Source organism: Crotalus tigris, unplaced genomic scaffold, assembly GCF_016545835.1.
Source record: "Crotalus tigris isolate CLP2741 ecotype Arizona unplaced genomic scaffold, ASM1654583v1 scf7180000023815.240080, whole genome shotgun sequence".
Taxonomy (NCBI): Eukaryota; Metazoa; Chordata; class Lepidosauria; order Squamata; family Viperidae; genus Crotalus; species Crotalus tigris.
This window is the reverse complement of record NW_024100204.1, coordinates 1-12500: the sequence shown is the minus strand read 5'-3', so window position 1 is coordinate 12500 and position 12500 is coordinate 1. Positions and strand designations below refer to the sequence as shown.

Here is a 12500-nt window from a genome sequence, read left to right as displayed (position 1 = left end):
TTCTCCTTTCCATCCTCCTTCCCATGCACCATACTGGGCGGTCTGCTGTCCGTTCCAATCACCCTTCTCCTGCACATGCTCATGTATATGTGTGTGTGTGTATGTATGTAATTGAAAATTTTTAAATTTTACAAAAAAGAAATTCCCTTCCCCAAATCCTCCCAACCCTCCCCGGACCTTCCCAGAGCTGAATACAGGCTTAATTAAAATTTAAAAAAAATCTTAAAACACGTATAAACCATAAACAAATCTAAATACATTGATTAAACAAATTATAAAATAATTAACAACAATATATAAAGAAAACAAGAAGAAAGAAAGAAAAGAAACAGAAAAAGAAAAGATAAAATGAAAAAAGAAAATTAAAAATTAAAAATTAAAAATAATATCTATAAAGTATCTTAAACTTTAAATATAAATTATTCAAAAACTAAATGATATTTTTTATATCCAACTTATATTGTATGAAATCTATCCATCTTTTCCATACCAGGAGGTACTTCTCTTGCGATTGATCTTTCAGGAAAGCCGAAATCTTTGCCATTTCCGCCAAATAAGAAACTTTAAGAAACCATTCTTGCAACGTAGACAAAGATTCCTTCTTCCAATATTGCCCTACTAACAACCTGGCCGCTGTAATTAAGTTTAACATTAATATAGTCTCTTTGTTATCACAATCCGAAACAATACCCAACAAAAACAGTTGTGGGGTAAATTTTATCCTTCTTTTAAAAATTCTTTGAATATTCCACCATATCTTAATCCAAAAAGCTTTTATATTTTTACATGACCACCAAATGTGATAATAGGTAGCATCCAAATACCCACATCTCCAACATTTAGGCTGCAAGTCAGGATACATACGAGACATTTTTTGTGGATCAAGGTGCCATCTATAAAACATTTTATAAAAATTTTCCCTTAAATTTTGGGCTTGTGTAAATTTGACGTTCCTCACCCAAATAATCTCCCAAGTATCTAAACATGCTCATGTATATTGTCAAGCACTGGGGAAATCAGGAGATTCAGGCAGTTCAAATGAATATAAAGATTTATTTCACACTTAAGCTCTCTAAAAGAATCTGAGCTACTAAAGATCAAAGGAAATCAGCAGGAATTGAGAAAGGCATTCAAGGTGGGCTGGACTTAAATCTCTTGTGGTCACGCAGGCATGACTGATGATGCATTTGACCCCTTCCCTCATGCTCAGTTTGGTCATCTCCTACAGTTTTAAAAAGCGTGCTTTACCCTCTAATCCAAAAAAAGGGGTGGAGGAAACCTGTGCCCCCTATGATTATTGAAGTAGTTTCTAGTCATCCAAAGTTTGACCTCTTGTGCTACACATGATCTTTATAAGACTGATCGTGTTCAAGAATGTGCCAGTAGGACATATGTATCCTTCAACATTTGACACTTAGCAGAGTTGAAGGTGAAGGTCAAAACGTACCCTATACATTCGTATTCAAGCTTTCTTTGGTTTTTATTGCTGAACAAGGCCTTTCTCTTTTGTCTGTGTACTTCTTGTAGAAATTGGTCTCTATAACAGAGCAATTTCCATCCAGTGGGGATTTGGAGTTTGTGTCAGACTAGATCCTGACACTGCTCCCACCCCTTCTAAAATCTATTTGGCCCCGTTCCTCCTCACTTTCAGGAAAGTATTATGATGTTGATTTCTTCAGCAAGCCTTAGGCTGGGGTAATTTGTGAATTCATTTGAATATAATTTTTGTGTGTTACTCCCCATATATTTTTATAATATTAAACTGGAATGAGAGTGTTTAAGACAGCGAGTGGCACTATAGGAATCGCATTGGGGAAGAGACTAATAACCTAAAACATTTCATAAAACATTTATCACTCAGTGAAGTATTAACATTACTGATTTTTATGGATATGTTAAGGCAGTGAAACTGCTGGACAGAAATGAACATTAAAACAAGAATACAATAGTCAATTTAATGTGAACTCTAATACAAATTTCAGTGGTCATTGGTTTTAGCTCTGAGGATACCTAGATTAATTAAATGTAGAATTAGAATTAGGAATAGAATAGAATAGAATAGAATAGAATAGAATAGAATAGAATAGAATAGAATAGAATAGAATAGAATAGAATAGAATAGAATAGAATAGAATAGAACTGGAAGGAACCTTGGAGGTCTTCTGGTCCAGCCCCCTACTCAAGCAAGAGAACCTATACCACTGGTGGCGAACCTATGGCATGCGTGCCAGAGGTGGCACTCAGAGCCCTCTCTGTGGGCACACGTGCCATTGCCCCAGCAGAGTTCGCCAGAGTAGTGAGCACGTGGTGTTTGGAAGTGACAGGACAGGAAGTGAGTGAGCAAGCGGCGTTGGCCTCCCAGGGATGCCCTGGAGATGGCGAGGGACTGGCCCCGGCCACACTCACCCAGTCTGCCGTGACCACTGCAGCCACGCCCACTCAGTGGGCCACACACCCGCCCCCCCCCCGAGGGCACCACAATGCTGATACAGCCCTGGCACTTTGCGATAAATAAGTGGGTTTGGGGTTGCAGTTTGGGCACTCGGTCTCTAAAAGGTTCGCCACCACTGACCTATACCAACTCAGACAAGTGACTTCTTAACAATCTCCACTGACAGAGTGCCCATGATTTCTAGAGGCAAGCTGTTCCACTGGTTAATTATCCTCACTGTCAGGAAGTTTCTCCTTAATTCCAGGTTGCTTCTCTATTTGATCAGTTTCCAACCATTGTTTCTTGTTCTGTCCTCTGGTGCTTTGGTGAATAATGTGACCCTCTTTTCTTTGTGGCAGCCCCTCAAATACTGGAATACTGCTATCATGTCTCCCCTATTTCTTCTTTTCTTTAGACTAGCCCAGTGATGGCGAACCTTTTAGAGACCGAGTGCCCAAAAACTGGCTCCACCCCTACCAAACCCCTGCCCCGCCCCCCCTCCACCCCATCCTGCCTGCCCTCAGGGCCACTCACCGCTTCCAGGACCCGTCGCAGATTGCCCAGGCAGCCCAGTAGCGCCATGGCGCCCATGCCCTGCAGCATCAACTGTGCACGTTGGGGCATGAGGGCAGTTTTGTCTACGCTGCCTGGCTGCCATGTCCTTGGCTGCTCTGCTCCGCGTGGGCCACACTCAGGGGCGACTCTCCTCCAGGGAGGCTGCTGGTAAGGGGGTCACGGGTGGAGGCAAGGCTGGGGCAACGGCATGTGTGCCCATAGAGAGGACTCCGAGTGCCGCCTCTGGCACCTGTGCCATAGGTTCGCCACCACTGGACTAGCCAAACCTAAGTTCTGCAGCCGTTCTTCATATGTTTTAGTCTCCAGGCCTTTGATCATCTTAGTTGCTCTTCTCTGAATTTTTTTCCAAACTCTCAACATCTTTTTTGTGATATGGTAACCAGAATTGGCTGCAGTATTCCAGGTGTGGTCTTACTAGGGTTTTGTAAAGCAGTATTAATACTTTGCGTGATCTTGATTCTATGCCTCTGTTTATACAACCCAGGATTGTATTAGCTTTTTTGGCTGCTGCTGCACACTGCTGGCTCATAGTCAAGTGATCGTCCACTAGGACTCCAAGGTCCCTCTCAGTTACTGTTTTTAAGTAAAATAATGTAAAATGTAAAATAATAATATCCCCAAACTTAACAAAGGTCAATAAGAAAGACATACAGATAAAGGAGCTAATTTTGGCTACACAGAAATGAAGCCTTAAGAGTAAATGCATATAAGACCAGAGCAGAGAAGTCAGCAACAGACAGCAAATGCCATCTCTGCAAAGAAGCTGAAGAAACAGTGGACCACCCAGTTAGCTGCCGCAAGAAGATCACACGGACAGTCTATAAACAAAAACATGACAAGGTAGCAACAATGGAACATTGAATATGTGCAAGAAGTACTGCTTGCTTACAAATAAGATCTATTCCTGGACCGCAAGATATAAAAGATAATAGAAAATGAAGACACTAAAGAGCTCTGGGACTTTAAAATTCAAACAGACAAACACCTGAGAAATAACACCTGAGACTTAACTATTGTTAAGAAAGATGACAATGTCTGGAAAGCGAATGTTGCAATACTTGGAGACAGAACTAAAGAGAAAGAACTGGGAAAAATCACAAAATATAATGACCTGCAAGAAGAATGGCTGTGGCAAAAAAAGCAAAGATAATGACAATAGAAATAGTGCAATTACAAAACATCTGAAACATCACTTGAATACCATTGGCATTATCAAAATCATCACCAGTGAGTTACAAAAGGCAGCTTAACGTGGAACAGCTTACATCCCGCAACAATCCGTTTGATATTATTAAGTAACAACATCTGCCTATCCCAGGTCCTTGGGAAGGACTTGATGGGAGGACAAAAATGCCAAATCCAGTCAAAATGCTTGGCTGAAAGGGTGGCCAACAACAATAATAATATAACGCCCTATAGAGTTCAGGGTGGGAAAGTAGGGCAGGGGTTTTTCATGTGCCATCTCAGAGGAAGAAATAATTAGAAATAGTTTCTGAACTCCCACTCTAGTTGGGAGCTTTAATAAAAACAAACCATTTCTGGGAGTCAATAGGTTTCATCACATTTCCAGTAGAAGGTCAAGACTGCTGTCTCATTTCCTCTTTCTGGCAGTGGTGATGACCACTCCACAGTTACCCATTTGCAGCCATCCAGAGCATCAGCAGTTCACGTCTACAGAATGCCTGTAATAGTATTTTTCTGTGTTCCTCTTAGTGATATGTGGCTGCATGACATAATCCACAAAGGTTTTCTCTGTCTGTTGCCCGCCTCACTAGTTTCGTCAAATTGCTGATGGCTTCCATATCAGTTGATCCACAGAGGCTTATGTCCATTTTAAGAAGACGATTCAAAGCATAGATGTCTGAGTGGTTGCTTCAGAAGTGAATTTTCTTATCAATGTTTAGAATAGAATAGAGCTGGAAGGGACTTGGAGATTTTCTAGTGTAGCCCACTACTCAAGCAGGAGAATGTGTACCATCTCAAACAAGTGACTGTCCAGCCTCTTCTTAAAAACCTCCAGTGATGGAGCACCCATGATTTCTAGAGGCAAGCTGTTCCACTGGTTAATTGTCCTCACTATCAGGAAGTTTCTCCTTAATTCCAGGTTGCTTCTCTATTTGATCAGTTTCCAACCATTGTTTCTCGTTCTTCCCTCTGGTGCTTTGGTGAATAATGTGACCCCCTCTTCTTTGTGGCAGCCCCTCAAATACTGGAACACTGCTATCATGTCTCCCCTATTTCTTCTTTTCTTTAGACTAACCAAACCTAACTCCTGTAGCCATTCTTCGTATATTTTAGCCTCCAGGCCTTTGATCATCTTAGTTGCTCTTCTCTTGATTTTTTTTCCAAACTCTCAACATCTTTTTTGTGATATGGTGACCAGAATTGGCTGCAGTATTCCAGGTGTGGTCTTACTAGGGTTTTATAAAGCAGTACTAATATTTCGCATGATCTTGATTCTATGTTTCTGTTTATATAACCCAGGATTGTATTAGCTTTTTTGGCTGCTGCTGCACACTGCTGGCTATAGTCAAGTGATCGTCCACTAGGACTCCAAGGTCCCTCTCACAGATACTGTTTTTAAGCCAGGTCTCACCCAGTCTGTACTTGTACCTTTGATTTTTCCTGCCTAAATGTAAAACTTTGCTTTTTTCCACATTGAAACTCATTTTGTTGGATAGGGCCCATTGTTCATGTTTGTCAAGATCTTGTTGGATCCTGAGTTTGTCTTCGGGGGTGTTGGCTGCTCCTACCAGTTTGGTGAGTTCCCCTTCAATTCCCTCATCTAAGTCATTGATGAAGATATTGAAAAGTACTGGGCCTTAGACGGAACCTTGTGGTACCCCACTGCTTCTCTCCATGTGGATGTGGTGCCGTTGAGGACTACTCATTGAGTACGGTTTGCCAGCCAGCTACAGATCCATCTGGTGGTGATATTGTCTATTCCACCTTTTTCTAGCTTACCAATGAGTAGGTTGTGGTCTACTTTATCAAATGCCTTAATGAAATCTAAGTATACTACGTCCACAGCATTTTGCTGGTCTACTAGTTTAGTCACTTTATCAAAGAATGAAATAAGATTGGTTTGGCATGATCTGTTTTTAACAAACCCGTGCTGGCTACTAGTTATAACTTTGTTTGCTTCTAGTTGTTCGCAGATCTGTTTTTTGATTATCTTTTAAAGGATCTTCCCAGATATTGATGTTAAACTGATTGGTCTGTAGTTTCCTGGATCCGTTTTTTCCCTTTCTTGAAGATGGGAACCATATCAGCCCTTTTCCAATCCTTGGGTACTTCCTGGTGCTCCAGGATTCATGAAAGATGTGGTGCAATGGTTCTGAGATAACATCTGCCAGCTCCTTCAGAACTCTGGGATGTAATCTGTCGGGTCCCAGTGATTTATATTTGTCAAGGTCGGATAGGTGTTCTCTTACCATTTTTTTTCTTATTTTAGTTTTTGTTTCTAGTTTGTCTTTTGCAGTGGCTTTTTTTGATAAGTTGTGCTATAGTTTGTTTTTCTGTGAAAACTGATACAAAGTATTAGTTAAGCAGCTCTGCTTTCTCCCTGTTTCCTGTTATTTCCTTCCCATCTTCTTCTTTAGTGGACCTACAGCTTCCTTGACCTTTTTCTTGTTAATATGTGGGAAGAAACTTTTTTTATTATCCTTGATTTCTGTTGCAAGTCTTTGTTCATTCTGAGCCTTTGCTTTCCTGACTTCATCTTTGCATGTTCTGGTTGTCTGCTGATAATTGGCCTTAGTTATGTGCCCATCTTTCCATTTTTTGTATTTGTCCTTTTTGTCTTTCAGTTTGTCAGAGCAATCTTTGTGCAGCCATTTTGCTTTCTTCTTGAATTTATTTTTTTTCTTTTTCAGTGGTATTGTGCTGGATTGGGCTTTTACGATTGCATTTTTCAGAGTTTCCCATGCTTCTTGGGTTGTTTTCCCCTTTAGGATTTTCATCCGTGGGATCTTTTCTAGGTTTTCTCTGAGTTTGTTAAAGTCAGCTCTTTTGAAGTTTAAGACACTGGTTGGATTGTTTTCTTGGCAACACCAACCCTTTAGCCAATGGTTTATTTCTGAAATTCTTTTTTTCTTCAATGGATGTTGGCCTTTCATTGGGAGTACTGATGAGAACACTACTTGTGCTCCTAGCTTCTTAACTTTATTGCCTAGTTGTTTGTAATCTCTCACTATTTTACTCAGGTTCTTAGTTGTGTCATTCTTCCCAATATGGAGGAGGAGGAAAGTAATTGTAGACCTAATTATTTTGGTAGGTTGTTTTCTATTGCTAGTGTTTGCATTTTATTAAATTCCAGTATGACGTGGTCACTTTCACCCAAAGTTCTGGCAACTTCAACTCCCTCTATCACTTCTTCTCTATTAGTAAGAATTAAGTCCAGTATAGCTTTACATCTAGTTCTCTCCTCCACCTTTTGGGTGACAAAGTTGTCAGCTAGGTTGGTTAGGAATCTGTTTGATCTCCCGCTCGCTGCAGAGTTTGTCTCCCAGTTGATATCTGGATAGTTGAAGTCTCCCATTACTATTGTGTTATACTTGCTACATATATTTGTTAACTGGTTGGCAAAGAGTTCATCTATTTCTTGGGTAGGCTGTAATATACACTTATGGGAATGTCACTTTTTTCTCTTTTATATTGACCCATATACATGTTGGAGAGATTTTATCTTTGATCATGTGCATTTCTGTAGATATGTAGTGTTCTCTTACATATAGTGCAACTCCCCCTCCTCTTTTTGTAGACCTGTTTCTTTTGAACAATTTGTAATCCATATCCATCAGTCCATTCCATTCATGGGTTTCGTCCCACCAAGTTTCTGTAATGCCAATTATGTCATACCCTCCCTCGTGTACTATTGCTTCTAGTTCACCCTGTTTGTTCCCCAAGCTTTGAACATTTGTATATAAGCATTTCTCATATGCCTGTCTGTGGGCATGTTTCCTGCATCTCCTGATGTTTGAGTTTTTCTGTTTTCTCATCACTGTCTACCTCATTGTTTCTCCCACCCACCTCAGGTTTTTCCGCCTCCAATTCCTCATAGCTGACGGATTGCTGTAGGCCTTTTGTCCTCTGCCAGACCAGGTTAGCAGGAGGCCGGGGAGTGCCTTCCCTTCTAATTGTCAAACCTTGTTAAACATCCTTCAGAGGTTTATGGAGAATTCAGGAGACTGTAAATGTACATAGGCCAGTATTAAATAAGTTTTCCCTTAAGAGTCCCATCCATTGTTTAGTCTTGTCTTTATAGGCCATTTAGAAGCTTCATGTGATTGCCTTTTCTTGCAGTTCAGATTTTCCAATCAACTTGGCTAAATTTTACCATTGAGGAGCATAATGTAAATGCTTTGATCAGCTTCATTCTAATTAAATAGCTTTGGGGCAGTAAATGTTTACCTATTTTATTTTATGGCAATTAGTAAACTATCTTGGCAGACAGGCAGACAAGCAGATATAATAAAACTATAGCTATAGTCAATAATGTATCTTCTCAGATGCCAATTTTCATAACAGGTTTGTAGTTCTCCATATCTTTAAGGCTAGCATACAATTCAATAAGTAAACAAATATTTTTCGCATCCTTATATGTCTTCCAGATATTTTCTAGTGCATTGCAGATCTATAGATTAAAATCAATTAAAGGACAGATCAAAGATGTCCCACTAAAGAGATGGAATGCATATGAAATTACTGAAGAAATGTGTCTGTGTATCTTTCAATATGAGGTTGATTTCCAAACCACAAATATTTCATTTGTTTAGTCTGGAGAGCTATTATCCCCATCCAATCTTTTTCAAAATATTGGGCATTCTTACATCTGTAATCAACAGCCTACTCAAAACAGAACTGCTGCTCAATTTTGTATTCTGATCTTCAGCACATCTTAAGAACCAATATTGATAGAATTAACCTCAATTAATTTGGGGTTTTTTTGTTGTTGTTTTTGCTTCACTGGGAGCAACTGCTGTATTAGATTAACTTGAACATCTCACTGAATAATATGTAACCCATACCACCTGTGATCTGTTTCATCTTTGTTTTCAAAATAATTTCCTGATAACCAAGAGCAGCTTTAATACATGGTGCCATGAGTGATGGACAAGTAATTTAAGAGAGGTGTCGTAGATGTTTTGGTCATGTTAATACAGTGCAATATATCGGGTAAAATGATTCAAAATGGCACTGTTTGACAGATGTAAGTATTTGTAATTGGAATACTAAGAACTCTCTGTGAAGCATATAAATCAGCCATAACAATCTTAATGGTAGTATTTGATTGGCACTTCTTGCATAAGATATTGTACATGTGTTTCATACAAGCAATTATCTATGTTTCAGAGATTTTAAAAATGAGAAGGGCACATGAGATTGGTAAACAGAGGATATGGGGGGGGGGAAACTATGTTGACCCATGTGGTCAGCTAGCTCAGTTGGCATTTAGCACAAATGCATAAATATTCTGGCTAGATGCTAGTCTTGTGGTGTACAACTATAGGATGGAACTTAGGGCGGAACTATAATTAAGTTGACTGGATATTCTAGAATAGAAGGTTGGAAATAAAATTATTCTAATCTATATCTGATCATTCCACTCTTAAGTAGAAACCTGATTCAGAAGATTCCCCAACATTTAAAAATGTTTTACTTGGAGTGTGTAATTGTCCCTTTCTTCCTTTTCTTCACCTCAGGCCTATTGGAAAAAGATGAATCAGCTTCTACAAACCTTGAATCAGAAGCTTGCAAGTCTTAACCATGGCCAAGAAGGGATAGTCAAGATCAGTGCAGCTGTCTCAGATAAAGTGGTAGCTTTTAAAAGTAAACCTCCATCCATCCAAAGAGAAATGTTGAGTGTCTGCAGTGATCCATATACTTTAGCCCAACAGCTAACTCATGTAGAACTGGTAAGTGGATAGTAAATACTTGATTTCATTGTCTGGTTATAGAAGAAAAGAAAAAATTCTGAAAACTTCTTACTGAGACTTCTTAAATTTATAATCCACTAGGAACATTTGAGTCAATTGCATTGTCATTCATGTTTGATTGCAGTCCTGGAGGGTTCATTTATTGAAGGGGGATCCACATCTTTAGAATTCAAATATTGCAATATCAGAGCAGGTCTATCTGCATTGCCAATATTCACTAAATCCTACCAGCAAAAAACTAAGAGGATAGAAGTCAGGAAGGAGCAATTGCCATCAGTCTTCCTTCCAGTTCATTTCCAATAAAGGAGTCAAGATGCTTTAGACTAGATCATCTGATGGGCTGATGGTCAGGTTATGTCGGATACCAACTGATGCAGTTTGGAGCGTGAAAAATTAAATCATGTATCATAGTAGTTTATATCACTGTTGTTATATGTGTGCAAAACTAGGCTACCCAAAACAAGTTGCAAAAATCCAGAAACCAATAGATAACAGCAAAGAGATACAGAAAATTTCAACAATTTGCTGCCATGTAGATTTTTTCACCTTATAAAAACATAATTCAAGAACTAGCAGTCAAATTAGACAAAATAATACAGATATTAATTGTTTCTATTATGCCTTTAAGTGTCTGCAGAAAAGTACATAAAGATAGGTTCTTGTTGAAGATGTCCTCATAAACAACCCATAGTTGCTGATTAAAAGTAATAAGTTCCCAGTGGGGAAAAGTACAATTTTAATAGGAAAAGGTTGTGAGGAGATAGTTTTAATTTATTTGCTTTTTCAAAAAATAAAATAAAATAGATTAAATTTCTGAGCTTGCATCTCCTCTATTATCTTTCTTTATTTGGACCTGAAGTCAGTGCTTTTTTTTTAAAAAAAAAAAAAAAAAAGTGCCAGTACTCACACATGTCATACAACCTGCCTTGCCTACCCTACAAGGTTTACCTTTGTAGTTGAAAAAAAAACCCTTCAATTTTTAGTGTATCTAAAGACTAGGATTTTGTTCAAGGTAAGTTAATACTATTAACGTTACCATGCACTGTATGGCTTTAAATTACAAGAAGGCATTTTATTAATCTTTTGGGACATTTACCACTGGCATACCCATTTAATGAGTGGAAATATCAGTTTTCTATCTGGAATGAAATTGGCCCAATAAAACAAAATTTGGTTGCTTGTAATTGATTGAATTATTTTTAAGAAGTTGTCAAACAAGGTGGAAAAATTTACATTTGGAGTTTAATATGGATATTGACTTGAAACAAATTAAAGTTGAAACTTTGTCAGTGAACAGATTACTTTTAACTTACCTTTAAGTTAAACCCAATTTAATAAATAGATCTGATTAAACCTTATATTATTATTAATAATAATACCTCCAAATCACAAGACATTGGCTTTATTCTTATTCTTCCCCTCTGCAGTTTGAATATAAAGTATAAAAGACTAAAAAGAGATTTTCGTAGATATCCCAGCCTTTGAACTACTCAAGGAACTGCAACAGCAAAGTTTCACTCTCAGGCAAGCTTCCACGCCAGCCGCCTTTCTTTCCTCTTACTTCGCCTCTTTTTAATTTCCACACCACATGGTCTGACCCAGCCAATCAAGCCACACTCTGGCTGTGGTGCTCCGGCGCCTCATGGCTCCTCCTAGAGCAGGGGTGTCAAAATGCCAGCCCGTGGGCCAGATACATCATTGGAAAACCATGCCTACCCCATTGCTGGCAATAGCGAAAAAGCTCTGATACGTGACACGACGTCATGTGATGTCGCGAGTTTGACATGTCTGTCCTAGAGGAAGCAGACAGCGCCGGAGGGGACCCCGTTCGTACTGTACCGCTAGCGGGGCATTTTCAAAACGAAGATAGGAAGGGAAACAATAGGAAAAGTATGCAACTCTGGAAAATGTGTTGAAAAAAGATGCCAGAACCCGTTCTATGACAAAAAAAGCCCTGCCTGAAGCATTTCCATTTTTAATTAATTTGTTCCTTGTTGCTGTTAGAAATACCAGTGTAATTTTACCAATTCATGTTTCTGTACACTTGTCCTTTCTAACTTTCTTCTTGAAAAAACTAGACAAAAGATTACATTGTGGTGATGTTATATAAATTTTGAAGGACAGACATGGCCCTGAACATTTGTTGTCAATAGATCCAATAGCTTTTTGTTAAATTAATTAGTGTATCTTATTTTCCCTCTAAAAGATTTCAGTTTGTTTTTCAGTTGAATTGTACAGCTTATGTGTTATATTAAAGGTGGAAAAAATTCTGAGGGGATTTATCTTGGTCTGATTTTTTTTAAAATCTTTTTTAAAAATACTGTATAGACTTTTTATATCCATTGTACATATGAAATACCTTAAGCTCAAAAGTATCAAACTATCTTAAACTTTAAAAAATCCAATCTACTTAAGCCCTTAACCTTCCCTGCTTTTATGTTTATTTGTTTTTGTGCCTTTGAATCAGTTTTTGACTCCAGCCAGTTGCCTGGGCTAGTCTCTGCAGGTTTTTCACAAGTGGTTTGCCATTGCCTGTTTTGTAGAGCTGAGAGTAA

At 38.6% G+C, this 12500-nt stretch overlaps 1 protein-coding gene across 8 annotated transcripts in view; it reads left to right on the top strand.

The window, feature by feature from the left end:
* Window positions 1–11511, top strand: part of LOC120298223 (ras-GEF domain-containing family member 1C-like) — a 93119-nt gene extending 81608 nt beyond the window's left edge. For 4 of the 8 annotated variants that reach the window (XM_039321706.1, XM_039321700.1, XM_039321703.1 and 1 more), the window contains 2 exons: window positions 9712–9924; window positions 11373–11510. In XM_039321706.1, the coding sequence (XP_039177640.1) occupies window positions 9712–9924; window positions 11373–11390 (231 nt within the window). In that variant the 3' untranslated portion in view covers window positions 11391–11510. Of the gene's footprint in view, window positions 1–9711; window positions 10849–11372 lie in introns of those variants that run through there. The other 4 variants (XM_039321704.1, XM_039321705.1, XM_039321699.1 and 1 more) reach the window with 3 other exon arrangements.
* Window positions 11512–12500: the final 989 nt, after the last annotated feature.